This window comes from Cnephaeus nilssonii (assembly GCF_951640355.1).
Source record: "Cnephaeus nilssonii genome assembly, chromosome: 18".
Classification (NCBI taxonomy): Eukaryota; Metazoa; Chordata; class Mammalia; order Chiroptera; family Vespertilionidae; genus Cnephaeus; species Cnephaeus nilssonii.
In genome coordinates, this window is record NC_137089.1 from 9,028,872 (window position 1) to 9,044,186 (window position 15,315).

At 41.3% G+C, this 15,315-nt stretch overlaps 1 protein-coding gene across 4 annotated transcripts in view; it reads right to left on the bottom strand.

The window, feature by feature from the left end:
- RAD54B (RAD54 homolog B) overlaps positions 1-15,315 on the bottom strand; it is a 70,088-nt gene that overhangs the window by 17,839 nt on the left and 36,934 nt on the right. For all 4 annotated transcript variants that reach the window (XR_013814929.1, XR_013814930.1, XR_013814931.1 and 1 more), the window contains exons 5-11: positions 14,725-15,006; positions 12,656-12,818; positions 8,224-8,449; positions 7,748-7,955; positions 4,768-4,907; positions 3,630-3,920; positions 149-324 (exon numbers count right to left, since the gene is read on the bottom strand). Coding sequence is in view for 1 of the 4 variants with exons in the window: in XM_079796121.1 (XP_079652247.1) it covers positions 149-324; positions 3,630-3,920; positions 4,768-4,907; positions 7,748-7,955; positions 8,224-8,449; positions 12,656-12,818; positions 14,725-15,006 (1,486 nt within the window). In the remaining 3 variants the exon portion in view is untranslated. The remainder of the gene's footprint in view (positions 1-148; positions 325-3,629; positions 3,921-4,767; positions 4,908-7,747; positions 7,956-8,223; positions 8,450-12,655; positions 12,819-14,724; positions 15,007-15,315) is intronic.

Genomic DNA, 15,315 nt, shown 5'->3' on the forward strand with positions numbered 1-15,315 from the left:
CTTACAGATGCTGATCATGCCCCAAAGAAAACAACTTATTTTTAATGTTTTCTTCTTTTGAAAGAAAGGAAGGGCAGGGGAGTAAGGCCATATTCTAAACCAAAATTCCAGGAGCACTTACAAGCAGATTATTAGATTGGCCACTGACCTTTCAGTAGGACGAAGTTCGTGGATAACAGCTAAGAGCTTTGTCAGCACTTGTAGTTTTCCTGACTCCTTCTCAGTAAACATGAGAGGGTTATAGTCAGCAGGGAACACATTAATCAAGCCTTCATATAAACTACTCTCTTCATTTTCATCCCAAGTTGAGCTACATTCTTTTTCCTATTCAAAAGAATGATTAACACTGGCTCATGTTTGTTCGTTTTTAATTGGAAGAGAAAAATGCTCAAATTATGGGAGGAAAAATGAATATTAATAGCTTCCTGAAAAGACCAAGCTAACTATCATGTAAATATTGTTGTTGTTAATCCTTACCCAAGGACATTTTCTCCATTGATTTTTAGAGAGAGTGGAAGGGAGAGTGAGAGGGGAAGAGAGGAAAATGAGAGAGAGAGAGAGAAAAACATCTATTTGAGAGAGACACATCGATTGGTTGCCTCCTGCACTTGCCCCGAATGGGGCTAGGGATCGAACCTGCAACCCAGGAATGTGCCCTTGACCAGGAATCAAACCCACAACCCTTTGGTGCACAGGCCAACCCTCTAACCACTGAGAACACTGGCCAGGGCGTTGGTCATATTTTTAAAAAGTAACATGTATCCTACTGAGTTAATTACAGAGCAGTTCTAATGCAGTCTCCTAATGCCTGCTGCCTTCACCCTACTAGTGCAGAATCACTGTCTGGCGGAGCAGCGTGAAGGGAGCCAGAAGCAGAGAAATAAAGGAGAGGAAAACAGAGGGCAAATAGTGCTACAAAATCTATCCTCTCCAAAGCCTGAGCTGTCTCATCGCTGATACTTTTTTCGCTCTTCTTCCCTTTGTCCCTCCCCGCTGTTAACTTTTCTCTCCTGATTTGTGGGCTTGCACGGCCCCTCCCAGGTGATACTCAAAAAGGAGCACAGTAGTTTACTCCATCTTGCCAATTTCTTCTGCAAGAAGGAACAATTCTGTCATTAAGTTGGCAGAAAGTTATTCTTACTTACAACAATATTCTTATTTTACCATTAGTTTTTAGAATAATTTTATTCCAAAGCGATTGTCAGCACCTCTGAAATCCCCACTCTAAAACTGCCTAGCTGAGCCCTAGCCGGTTTGGCTCAGTGGAGAGAGCATCAGCCTGCGGACTGAAGGGTCCCGGGTTCGATTCCGGGCAAGGGCACATGCCCGGGTTTCAGGCTCAATCCCCAATAGGGGGCGTGCAGGAGACAGTCAATCAATGATTCCCTATCATCACTGATATTTCTATCTCTCTCTTCCTCTCGGAAATCAATAAAAATAAATTGATTAAAAATAAATAAAATAAATCATTCTAACCTGGCTGGTGTGGTTCAGTGGTTGAGCATCGTCCAGGAGGTCACCGGTTTATTCCCGGTCACAGAACATGCCCAGGTTGCGGGCACGATCCCCAGCAAGGGGCAGGAAGCAGCTAATCGATAATGTTCCCTTCTCTACCTCTCCCTTTCTCTCTCTAAAATAAATAAAAACATTAAAAAAAAAAAAGAATAAGTCACTCTAGAAAGGTACTCCATGTCTGGTACATGATAAGTGCTTAATAAATGCTAGCTAAGATTATTATTATTATTATTAATAGCAAAATGTGGTTTTCTCTGGCTGGAGAGCTTTATTTCTTTTTTTTTTTTTTAATATATTTTACTAGAGGCCCAGTGCACGGAGGGGGGTTGTCCCTCAGCCCAGCCTGTACCCTCTCCAATCTGGGACCCCTCGAGGGATGTCCGACTGCCCGTTTAGGCCCGATCCCACCAGGACATCCCTCTCACAATCCAGGACTGCTGGCTCCCAACTGCTTGCCTGCCTGCCTCCTGATTGCCCCTAACCGCTTCTGCCTGCCAGCCTGATCACCCCCTAACCACTCTGCTGCCAGCTTGTTTGCCCCCAACTTCCCTCCTCTGCCGTCCTGGTCACCCTTAACTGCCCTCTCCTGCAGGGTTGATCACCTCCAACTGCCCTCCCTTGCAGGCCGGGTGCCTCCCAACTGCCCTCTCCTGCTGGCCATCTTGTGGTGGCCATCTTGTGTCCACATGGGGGCAGGATCTTTGACCACATGGGGGCAGCTATATTGTGTGTTGCAGTGATGATCAATCTGCATATTACTTTTATTAGATAGGATAGAGGCCTGGTACAGGGGTGGGGGCCAGCTGGTTTGCCCTGAAGGGTGTCACAGATAAGGGTGGGGGTTCCCTTGGGGTGTGGGGCGGCCTGAGCGAGGGGCCTGTGGTGGTTTGCAGGCCGGCCACGCCCCCTGGCAACCCAAGTGGAGGCCCTGGTATCTGGAATTTATTTTCCTTCTACAATTGAAACTTTGTAGCCTGGAGCGGAGCCAAGCCTGGGGCTCCCTCCGCGGCAGGCAGCCATTTCTGTGGCAGTTAATTCACCTTCTACAATTGAAACTTTGTAGCCTTAAGCAGAGGCTGGACCCAGACAGGGTGTGCGGAAAGCTTTGCTTCCCCTGTTGCCGGGGACAACCCTGGCCTGCTCTCTCAAGCTCCATTCTGCCGCCATTTATGTTTGAATTTGTTTACCTTCTATAATTGAAACTTTGTAGCTTGAATGGAGGCTTAGGCCTGGCAAGGACAGGCGGAAAGCTTGGCTTCCTCTGTTACCTAGGAAACCTTGCTCTCTGTGGCTATAGCCATCTTAGTTGTGTTAATTTGCATACTTGCTCTGATTGGATAGTGGGTGTGGCTTGTGGGTGTATCGGAGGTATGGTCAATTTGCATATTTGTCTATTCTTATGTAGGATTGCTTTTTACAAAGTGGAAGGGAGAGGGATAGATCAGCTGCCTCCTGCACACCCCCTACTGGGGATGTGCCTGCAACCAAGGTACATGCCCTTGACCAGAATCGAACCTGAGACCCTTCAGTCCACAGACCGATGCTCTATCCACTGAGCCAAACCAGTTAGTGAGTTTTATTTCTTTATAATAAATTTCAAAAAGTGGTATGCCAGGTCACAAAATATACAAAATTATAAGGCTTTTGATACATATTACCAAACTATCTTCCATTTATTTAACAATTTGCATTCTAACCAGTATATCATTTTTATTGTCATTTTTGTGATTTTCATACAAAAATCAGGTGTTACTTTATAATGGCAAATTTTGTATTTGTTAGCACAAAACAAACAAAACTGACTGGCTATATTAATAAAAGACAGGAAGAGAAACCATGACAAAGTACTAGACAAGGTACTAAAGGGCTTGGGGCACAGTCTAGAAGGCAGAACCTCAAACCCACTCCATCCCTAGTTCAGCTCTACGAATACGGACATGCTCTGAAGAACAAACAGGGGCCGGACCTGCTAGAGAGCAGAACCATCCTGAAGAGACTCAGATCCTTGGGGAAACCCACAAATACAACCCCAGGAATTAGTCCACTCTGCCCTCTTAGATTCACATGACAGAGAACCCTCAGCTCACATCCTGACAGTCTCACATGCTACTTACCTTTACGGAGTTGAACAAGAGGCAGGGGTGATTGCACAGTTTTTTAAGAGCGCCTATGCATATCAGATGAGGACTGTTTTCCAACGACCCTTGAAGACAGAACCTCACAGCCTGAGAATTCAACAGCTTTTGGTAAAGTTCAAGCTGTAGCGCCCCCGGTCGGCAAAAGACTACATTCTCTATTTTAGGGGGAAGATATTTATTTATGACCTCTTGGGTTCTTCTAAGGAAAAAGAGTCCAGTGAAGCAAACAAGTTCAGCTGCTCTTCTCTCTCCTAACTCCTTTTCTTCCTGTGAAAGAAACAGCAGACTTAAAGTTGACTTGCAGTTGAAATGAACATTAAATATTTTATAATGATAAACTTAGTAACTTCAATTCAGATTTTTGATTCATCAGAATAAATGAGATACAAGTTTGTGAAAGGAAAACGCTCCATCATCTCTTTAAATGTTCCGCATAATCATTTAATTAAGTGAAGCCACAGTTTCCTAAATTTTTGTTTGTTTGGCTATTTGGCACCAGTGAGAGCAACCAGAAATCTATAATCTACAAACTTAATTATTCTGAAAGGAAGTTTTTATGTGAATACTGTAATGGTACATAGTCTTAAAATCAAAGCAAAGAGCTGATACAGCAAAGTCTTGTAAAGCAAATATTTTGACAAGTTATTGATCCTAAAATTAACCCTATAGGAAATTACTGGCACAAAGCACTACTGATTCTTTCCAAATCATTACACATTATTCATTAAGTAATAGTACAGTTTTAAAATCAAAATACAGTACAAGTAAAACATGTCCCAAATGGAAGAATATAATAAAACTCCAGAAAAAGAACTAAACAAAATGGGGACAAACAATCTACCAGATGCAGAGTTCAAAACACTGGCTATATAGAATCTTTAGAGCAGTGGTTCTCAAACTTTCTAATGCTGCAACCCTTTAATACAGTTCCTCATGTTGTGGACCCCCAACCATAAAATTATTTTCGTTGCTACTTCATAACTGTAATTTTGCTACTGTTATGAATCGTAATGTAAATATCTGTGTTTTCTGAGAATTTCCCCAGGCATACTGCTCTTTTTATTTTTTTCATACTGCTCTTTTTTTAACCTAAATTTATTAAAATAAATTATACCTTAGAAGCAGAAGGCTGTCTTGATATAATGATGGGTTCTTCATATATTTTTCTAAAAGATGACAAAGAGCCTAATATTCCTGGATTTACAAAATCAATTAATGCAAAAAATTCTTGCAGATCATTCTGAACTGGAGTACCTAAAGAGTTAAAAGTGATGAGGTCAAGTTTGTGTTTTACAATCACAGATCTACATAGAAATTTGTACTTACTTCCTTAAACGGACTAACTTTAAGCAAAGTCCCTAAAACTGAGGACAAAGAGCAGTCAAATCAAGTTGAAAAAAAAAAAAAGAATAATTATATATAAAGTTTTAACTCTGGATTTAACTGTGTACTAAATTCTTCTTTAGTACAGCATAGTGGCTGAGTGCAGGTTCTGGAGTCTGCTTGGTTCAAATCCTACCTGCATCACTTACTCTATGAGGGACCCTGAGCAAGTTATTTACCCCAGTTCTATTATTTGTAAAATGCCAATAGTAATAGTAGCTCCTAGAGTTTTATGGACCAAATGAGATAATCCATATACTTACTTAGAATAGGGCCTAGAGCACAATAAATGTTCCATAATCTTAGTAATTCTTAATATTATTATAACTGTGTGACTTCAGACAAATTGCCTTAGCTCTTTAAGTTAAACTCGGGATTTTTTTTCACTTATAAAAGTGGGAAGATAATACTTTCCCAGTGGTATTACAAAGAGAAAAAAAATAGAGACGATGTATGTGAAGTGACCAGCACAGTGCCTGACATTTAGTAAAACACTCAGTGAATGGCACCTACTGCTATTGTCTTTCCAAGTTGCCAGATCGAAGTGGGATCTTCACTAATCTGAAAGGCTGGCAGACTGGAATGAATTAATATACCCTGCATATATTACATACTCAATAACTTTGGCTAACTAGTATTCAAAAGAACATTGGCATGCTTCAATAATTATAATATCCAAAGAACATATAAGTCAGCATAGTCCAAGAGTATAACAGACTAGAAAAATTGTCCAAAGATATAAATAATAACATTTGTTTTTTTTTGTTTGTTTTGTTTTGTTTTTAAATATATTTTATTGATTTTTTACAGAGAGGAAGAGAGAGAGAGATAGAGAGTTAGAAACATCGATCAGCTGCCTCTTGCACACCCCCTACTGGGGATGTGCCCGCAACCAAGGTACATGCCCTTGACCGGAATCGAACCTGGGACCCTTGAGTCCGCAGGCCAACGCTCTATCCACTGAGCCAAACCGGTTTCGGCCATAACATTCGTTTTTAAAAATGCACTTATTTCATTACCATAAACAATATGAATTTTACAATGTCAGAGAGTTTTAGGATCACTTCCCTCAAAACTAAATGGGTCAGCTCCAGGTTGGAGCTTACCAGTTTTTTTTTAACACAGCTAATCAGTTCTACATTTTTAAACACATCATAGAAAGACTAGAGAAAATATATTTATGTTGTATGCATTTTGTTACACTTTTAAAAGAAACTCCATGACAATGACTAATAAAAATAGGGAGAATGGGAAAAGAAGGAAAGGGGAGCGAGAGGTATAAGGACCATTGTGGTTGGCTTCCAGGCATTCATCTAGCCCCAACTGATGAACCCAAGCCAATCACGATAGTCCCACCCTTTGCCAATGACGGATGTAGTAAGGGTTGTGTCTCATACCGGGTTCCTCAGAAGCAGAGCCTGAGATAAGTATTTGGCTGCACATGATTTAGAGAGGGAGTGCTCAAAGAGAATAACGGAATCCAAAAATAGCAGAGGGAGAAAATAAGCAAGGATAGCCTCAAGCTAAATTATAGGGAGGCTGAGAGCGTAAATTGTGCCATAAAGTTGGTCCTGAAATTACTCTGAAGCAAGCGGGCTGGCATTTTTCACTTTCCCTTTTATGAGTCAATCGCTGGCCAAGCTATAGGTGACAGAGTAAGCGCTTATTCAACCAGGGATCATTCTCCAGAAGAGACGGGGGCGTGAGTTGTTTAATCAATAGTCCGAGCAGCTACGAGATGGGTGCAACCAGAAAGGGGAGCTGGGAACGGCACCGACGGTTTCCACCAACATCATCTGACCCACCCTGTCCAAGGAGACATGAGAGGGAGTGACAGAGGGGCTTCTGGGAAAGTTTCCTCACTCTTGAAAACAGAGAAACAGGAAGAGCCAGTCTCCGCTCTCCTTGGGATATCACCACATCTGGATGTGATGCCTGGAACTGCTGCAGTCACCTGCTACCAGCCCGAGGATGAAGCCAGCCCTGTCCCAGCGGAAGACAAAAAGAGCCAAAATCATTGTTGACAGTGCTGAGCTGCTGTATCGCACCCCTGAGCCTGCACTAGCTCTAGACTTCCAGTTATGTGGGAGAATAGGCACATTTAATTCAGATGTCTGTCACTTGTACCTGAAACCACCCTAAGTAATACATAAGAGAAAGAGGTCAAAGCAAAACTTTTTTTGAAAAAAGGAAAAGAAAAAAGGCAGAATACAAAAAGGTGGTAAGACAAAAGGATTTCGAGAAGCAAAAAAGGAAAAACAGAGGGGAAGGCTATGTGGCCACAGGAGAAAGCAATATACCAGCACAGTGTCATCCTAAGAGATCACAAAGGCTGTCTCGACTCTGCAGTCCCTAACTCACCGCTTATACTACTCTTCTCTCATTCTAGACTAGGTAGAACTTAGAAGAAGCTAAATAACTTAATGTGAATAAAAGTCAAGCAGCAATGTCCTGTGACAAGAAAAAAAAGAAACGCTAATGATTTAAGTCAAGTTGGTATGTTTACTGAAACTATTCAGAGCTTTGGAAGAGTTGGGGAATATTACATAGGGATTTGGAAAATCAGTCCTACCAAGGCTTTATAGTATGGGTTTATTAGCATGAACTCCATTCAATAACATGGGTTCATTGGATGCCAAGCATCATATTACAAGTCGTATATGTTCAATAGGCAGCAATGCCATTACCTCCACCCAAAAGTAAGTACTGACCAGTCAGAATTATTCTTTTCTCACAAGCGAGGCTAATGAGGGCTGTAGTTGTCTTAATGGCACTGTTCTTCAAACGATGCCCTTCATCACAGATGAGGAGATCAAATTTTATATTCTTAATGTGATCCAGGGAACGAAGTAACATTTCATAACTGATAATCAGAACAGAATATAATGGAGATTTGATGAATTCTTCTACTTTGTGGTCCTAACAAAAGGAGAACATATTTAACAAATCTTGGGCAGAAACTGTACGAAATAAAATTTAAGCAGCATATTTCTCACAGCCATTAAGCAAGTATTAGAATATGTTAACTCAAAACCAAATTGCATGCCCAGATTCCACTTCTCTGCAAAGGAGGTGGAGAGTTACATACACTTGAGAAACTGCTACGTTAGAGAGTGAAAACTGCAGTAATGATTTGAAAAACTACAGATTTAGACAATGACCAAGGCTAAACTTTTAAGTCTCTTACCTGATCAACAGTAAATATCTTGATCCTTTCGCTTCCTAACCATTTTTGAAATTCTCTCCTCCAATTATTCACCAAACTCCCAGGTGTGACAATAAGTGTCTTCTTTATTATCGGCTTGCCTCCATAGGGTCCCTGACACTGTAGAGTCCAGATGAGTGAAATACATTGCAATGTTTTCCCTAAACCCATTTCATCAGCAAGAATAGCTCCACATCTGCCATTCACCCTGTTAGAAATAATTATACTTCTTTAATCACAATAGGAAAATATTTTATGGCTCTAAAATCCTCACTTGTTAGTCAAGAACCAGAAGCTGATATTTTGTAATTAAAACAATTCTACTCCCTAAATACTTTTTCTAGTTTTTCATTCAGCTGATTTACATATCTCTTTTGTATCTTTGATAATTGTGCTCATTATATATTTACTAGAGGCCCGGTGCACGAAATTCATGCACAGGGGCGGGGGAGGGGGGGTGTCCCTCAGCCCAGCCTGCACCCTCTCCAAGCTGGGACCCCTCGAGGGCAGTCGGACATCCCTCTCACAATCCAGGACTGCTGGCTCCCAACTGCTCGCCTGCCTACCTTCCTGATTGCCCCTAACCGCTTCTGCCTGCCAGCCTGATCACCCCCTAACCACTCCCATGCCAGCCTGATTGATGTCTAACTGCTCCCCTGCCAGCCTGTTTGCCCCCAACTTCCCTCCTCTGCCAGCCTGGTCACCCCTAACTGCCCTCCCCTGCAGGGTTGATCGCTTCCAACTACCCTCCCTTGCAGGCCTGGTCCCTCTCAACTGCCCTCCCTTGCAGGCCTGGTGCCTCCCAACTACCCTCCCCTGCTTGCCTGATAGCCCACAACTGCCCTCCCTTGCAGGCCTGGTCCCTCCCAACTGCCCTCCCCTGCTGGCCATCTTGTGGTGGCCATCTTGTGTCCACATAGGGGCAGGATCTTTGACCACATGGGGGCAGCCATATTGTGTATTGGAGTGATGGTCAATCTGCATATTACTCTTTTATTAGATAGGATAGAGGCCTGGTGCATGGGTGGGGGCCAGCTGGTTTGCCCTGAAGGGTGTCCTGGATCAGGGTGGGGGTTCCCTTGGGGCATGGGGCGGCCTGGGCGAGGGGCCTGTGGTGGTTTGCAGGCCGGCCACGCCCCCTGGCGACCCAAGCGGAGGCCCTGGTATCTGGGGTTTATTTACCTTCTACAATTGAAACTTTGTAGCCTGGAGTGGAGCCAAGCCTACTGCTCGCTCCATGGCCGGCAGCCATTTCTGTTGGAATTAATTTATTTTCTATAATTGAAACTTTGTAGCCTGGAGTGGAGGTGTGCGGAAGGCTTTGCTTCCTCCATTGCCAGGGGCAACCCTAGCCTCCCGCTCTTTCCAGCTTCGTGGCTGCCGCCATTTCTGTTTGGATTTGTTTACCTTCTATAATTGAAACTTTGTAGCCTTGAGTGGAGGCTTAGGCTGGCAAGGGCAGGCAGAAAGCTTGGCTTCCTCCATTACCTGGGAAACCCAAGCCTCCTTCCTGCTCTCTGTGGCTGTAGCCATCTTGGTTGGGTTTATTTGCATACTAGCTCTGATTGGCTGGTGGGCGTGGTTGGTGGGCGTGGCTGGTGGGTGTAGTGGAGTGATGGTTAATTTGCATATTACTCTTTTATTAGGTAGGATTGTCTACGAAATTACTAAAACAAATCTGAAATTGAATCTAAATCATTTGTTACATATATATATATATTTAAAACTGTTTTGATACCTACTAACATATATATATTTAGAGAGACTAGAAATGAACCTCAATTTTATATCTACACTAGAGGCCCGGTGCATGAAAATTCATGCACTGGAGGGGGGGGTCCTTCAGCCCAGCCTGTCCCCTCTCACAGTCTGAAAGCCCTCCAGGTTAAGAGGCGACCTGGCGAGCAGGGGAAGGCGTTACCCCTATCACACCTCTGCTGCTGCCATTGCCGGCAGTGCAAGCCTCGGTCGGCCCTGGTTACCTGAGCCCTGGGCGGTTGGGGAGCCGCCATCTGAGGCTTGCCTGCATCTTGGGCATCGGCTAGGCAGCCGCCATCCAAGGCTTGCCTGCGCTTCAAGCCAGCCCTGGGCGGGTGGGGGGCTGAGGGCGTGTCTGGCTGCACTGCATGCCTGCCACCCCCACCCCCAGTGGGGCTGAAAGGACTGAGGGACTCTGGCAGGGCTGAGGGGACTGGGCGCCGCCATCTTGTGGCTATGGGCACCGCCATCTTTGTGATAGGGTGACAATCAATTTGCATATTCCCTCTTTATTAGATAGGATATGAATATCTGAACAGTCTTCATCACGAACAGTTCAGCAGTTTTTATCAGTCTTGTTAGTAGGTATCAAAACAGTTTAAAATATATTGTAATCTTAACCATCAAGAGCTATCGCGCTGTATTTATGATTCTCTGGTAGTAAATAAAAACTTCAACCAAAATATCTCTCTGCACTATAAGAAACATTAAATACTAAATATTTAATCTAATACACATAATTTACAAAGAGTCTGTTATCCTACAGATCTACTAGGTTAACACAATTTAAAATTAAATAATACAAGAAATATTAAAAGTGGCATCCCATACCACCTTATAGCTTTTAAAACCCTTTGACATATATAGTTGATATGTATTTTTAAAGTTGCAAAATCCAAGGGAATTGAGGCTATTACCAAAAACATAAGTATAGTCTATTAATCATTCTATTCCTTATTGCTAGAAATAATAACCAAAAAGCAATTTTTAAAATATGTTTTCCATTGCAAAGTATAGAAATAAAATTGCAAATATGAATTCTAGCCACTGTTATCATTTTTTAATCAACAGTTTGCCAAGGCAAGAGCGAATGCCAGCTGAGAGATATTGCGTGGCAGAGAGAAAACAGTAATGCATCCTTTCAGGGTAAAGAGCAGAGAGCAAGTAAGGCTTCCCTGAGAAGATGCGCCTTGTGCAAAGTTCTAAGAGATGAATAGGAATTCACTACACAGATTGAGTAGTTCAGGAACCTGGCACTTGAATTGAATTCCGAGCAGGGAAATACAGGGCTATGAACCTGGCAGGACAGGCAGAAAGAAGACAAAGGATGAGGATACTTATCCTTGAAAGGTCAGACTGTACCTTGTAGGTCAGTGTCTCCCAAGCACCAGGCTTTCATGACTACCATCACAACTGTTGCCATATGTGTTATTATTTATTTATTATTTTTCTTTCAATCAGCATACTTTTTATTTAGATTTATTTGAAAAGAAAACTCTTTCTACACATAATTTACCTGTGAAACCAAAAGTTAAATGTGCTATTTTTTTTCTAATAATTCATTGGCTAAAATATGCTACTATTAAAATTCAAAAACAAAGTGTGCTCATGTATGCCTAAAATTACCCAACATACCAGCAGTGGAGTGCATATCACAGGTTAGGAAACACTGCTCTAAGTTCTCAGAGTCTGAATGGTTTTAAGCAAGGGAATGGCATGTTCAGAACTGTTTTACAGAAATACCAAACTGGTGGGTTTAAGGAGTATGAGAAGCAGATACGCAAGTTAGGAGTCACTGCAATAGTCCAGATAAAATGTAACTTTATGACATCGGTTCCCACAGCTGCTGCAGGGTTTGATTAGATTGAGAAGATGAAATAGGAGAAATCAAAGATGATTCCCAGGCCAACTGAGATAAGATCTCCAAAGAGAAGAGCAAATCTGAGAGAGAACATGAGTCTGGACAATTTCCTGGAAACAACATTCCCTTAACTTGTTCTCAGAATTTGTGGGAATTGACATTCCTAACTCCCTGTTAAATGACCAATTTAAAAATCAAGGGCCTATGCATTAAAGAAAGAACTGGAAGGAAATACACCTAGATGTTAGCAGGGACATTTGACTTTTTTTATTCCCTTTGTCTGGATTTTTGGGGGGATTGAGGTGGACTTCTATCATATCTTTAAGAGAGGATACTACCATTCTTTAATCAGAAAACTCGATTTAAAAGGAAGGGGGGAATCTTGGTCGTCTTTTTTAAGTAGAGGAGAGATAAGAAAAAAACCTTTTTCTAAAATTCTCATAAGGAGAATTAAGGTTTCTCCCATTTTGCACCCATACCCCTTTATCATACTAGTAATGAGCTCTTATTGTATCACATTAAGGTTGACTGCATTTATTTGTTTCTTCAAATAAAGAGTGAGGACCATGGTCCTGAGTCTTGTGTGCCCAGCTCCTAGCAAGATGGCTACTATATGGTATCCATCAAGAACCACTTCTGAAATAAATGCACACATTAAGTACCACTCATCATTCCAACTAAACTCATGATGGACCCTCTATGAACCATTGTATCAGACTCTTCCTGGAAAACCATTACTTTATGGGCTAAATCAAAACTCAGATTAGACTCAACTCAAATGATTTCTTTTCCTACCTCATTCCCATCACACATTCATAAAGGAATATGATTCCTTCTTTCTGATGTGGTCGAAGATAATATGCCAGGTGAGGATCTATCACAATATCCACAACAGGGAAACAGTTCTTATTGAACATCCACTGATGATTTTTGTCTGGTCGGGGCATAACAAAGGAATCTTAAGAAAAAGGTAAAACAATAATTATAAATGAATTGTCATTTCACTTTGTTAGCAACTACATTATCTTGTTTTGATTACTCATAAGATAGAACTGTTTGCCATCATTTGTGGCAAAAAAAAAACAACACACCCACAACCCTTCAAATTTAATAACATTAATGCTAAGCAAGGGTACAAAATCCTATATAATAAAAGGCTAATATGCAAATAGATCAAACATTGGAACGACCAGTCGCTATGATGTGCGCTGACCACCAGGGGGCAGATGCTCAATGCAGGAGTGGTCAGTGCACTCCCACAGGGGGAGCACCGCTCAGCCAGAAGCTAGGCAAGCGCAGCGGCAGTGGCAGGAGCCTCTCCCACCTCTGAGGCAGCCCTAAGGAGCAGCGAGCAGGCGGGTGGTAAGGAGCAAGGACTCCCGGACTGCGAGAGAGCACAGGCCTGGCTGAGGGCTCCCCCCCCCCCTCCCCGACCCCAGTGTACGAATTTGCATGCACCGGACCTCTAGTTTAAAAATAAAATCTCATGCCTTATTGATGTAAGATTTCATGCAAAGAATTACAAAGAGTTTTCTAAACTTCATATACTCAGTGCTCTGAAATTCACTGTTTCTAATAAGAAATCCACTAAGCCACAACATTTAATAGTTCAGTACTCAAAGCAAAGAGAACTATTATATCCAACAGAAAGCATAGGTTGAAATTTTGCCAACATGTGCTTGCAAAGCTCACAGCTTCTTATTCTGGAAAAGCTCCCTAAATTTAACATCAAGACTCCCTTTATTTTTAGTACCGTACATACTAACAATGACCACTATTCCTATCAACCAGAAGAACTGCGAATTTCCCATTGACTTCACCACCATTATTTGCTTCAAGTTAATCACTATATTCATGAATGTCAAAAGAATGAATCTTTGCAAAGCATATTTCTAAATCTTTGCAAAGCATATTTCTAAAGAATTACATTATTGTTCAATAATGTAATTCTTTAGAAATATGTTAATACAATTTAAAAGCTTTATTAAAATACCACCAAAAATTACAAAATCAAATATAATTAGATAGCAGGTCTCAAATGATAAATCTAAAGTCATCATTAACTGGCCGCCTCCCACACATCCCCCACTGGGGATTAAGCCCGCAACTCGGGCACATGCCCTGACCAGGAATCAAACCGTGACCTCCTGGTTCATAGATCAACGCTCAACCACTGAGCTATGCGAGATGGGCTAAAATTTAATTCTTTTTTAAAAATATATTTTATTGATGTTTTACAGAGAGGAAAGGAGAGGGATAGTTAGAAACATCGATGAGAGAGAAACATCGATCAGCTGCCTCCTGTACACCCCCTACTGGGGATGTGCCTGCAACCAAGGTACATGCCCTTGACCGGAATCGAACCTTGGACCCTTCAGTCCGCAGGCCGATGTTCTATCCACTGATCCACTGAGCCAAACCGGTTAGGTAAAATTTAATTCTTTACATGACATTTTATTATTCAATATTTTAATATGATAATACATGTAATCAAGACATAGTCTTCAAAATAGAAGCATAAAAAACATAATCCTCATTCATGAATTTATTAATTTTTCTCCTTACTAAATGTCATATTTTATCCAAAATCATAAACATGTATGTCTGTGTGTATACATCTACAATTTGCATATTTTCCTTCAATGCATGTACAGAATTTTTATTACTGTTTCTTATAAAATAATTCTCAAACCACATTGTTACTCAATATTGACATTATCCCTTACATCAGATTACGTATCTGAAGAATAATATATACATAGTTTCATCTGAACAGTTTAAAAGAAAATTTAAAGTTTAAATTCACATACCAAAAATCTTTTGACAGGAGAAACAGAATATTCAAACTAATTTTTAAATCTTACTTGGTGCACATGGATCATGGCGTGGTTTGCAAGTTTGGAAACTATTCTGCCTATTTTCCTTTGAACTTGGTTTATAGACACTTTTTAAGGGGTTAGAAAAACACTTCTTGGCAGCTTGAGAAGAACTTGATATAGCTGGACTTCCTCCTCCAGGCTGAAAACATCTGCCACTGCTGAAATCATCTGGGGAGATCGTACCCATGACTTCTATTTCTTTTCCACCAATCATCATTGTATGGCCCTCTTCGATCTTTTCAAGCTCTTTGAATTTATACCCAGCACCTTTAAATTGAGAACAAAGAAAGTTATTTCCTGATACTCTAAGATGACTTAATTACTGATACCATAGTCACCTTCCCATAACTGTACAAGAAAACTGTGCTTTGAACGCAAATAGCCTTGTATAACCCATTAGCCAGAATGAAAACATAATTTATCATTTTGGTAAACAAAACAAAACAAAAGACAAAAAACACTAAGAAATCAGAAAAAATAGATAATGATCCTATCTAATAAAAGAGTAATATGCAAATTAACCATCACTCTGCGACAAAAATGGTGGCGCCCATAGCCACAAGATGGCAGCACCCA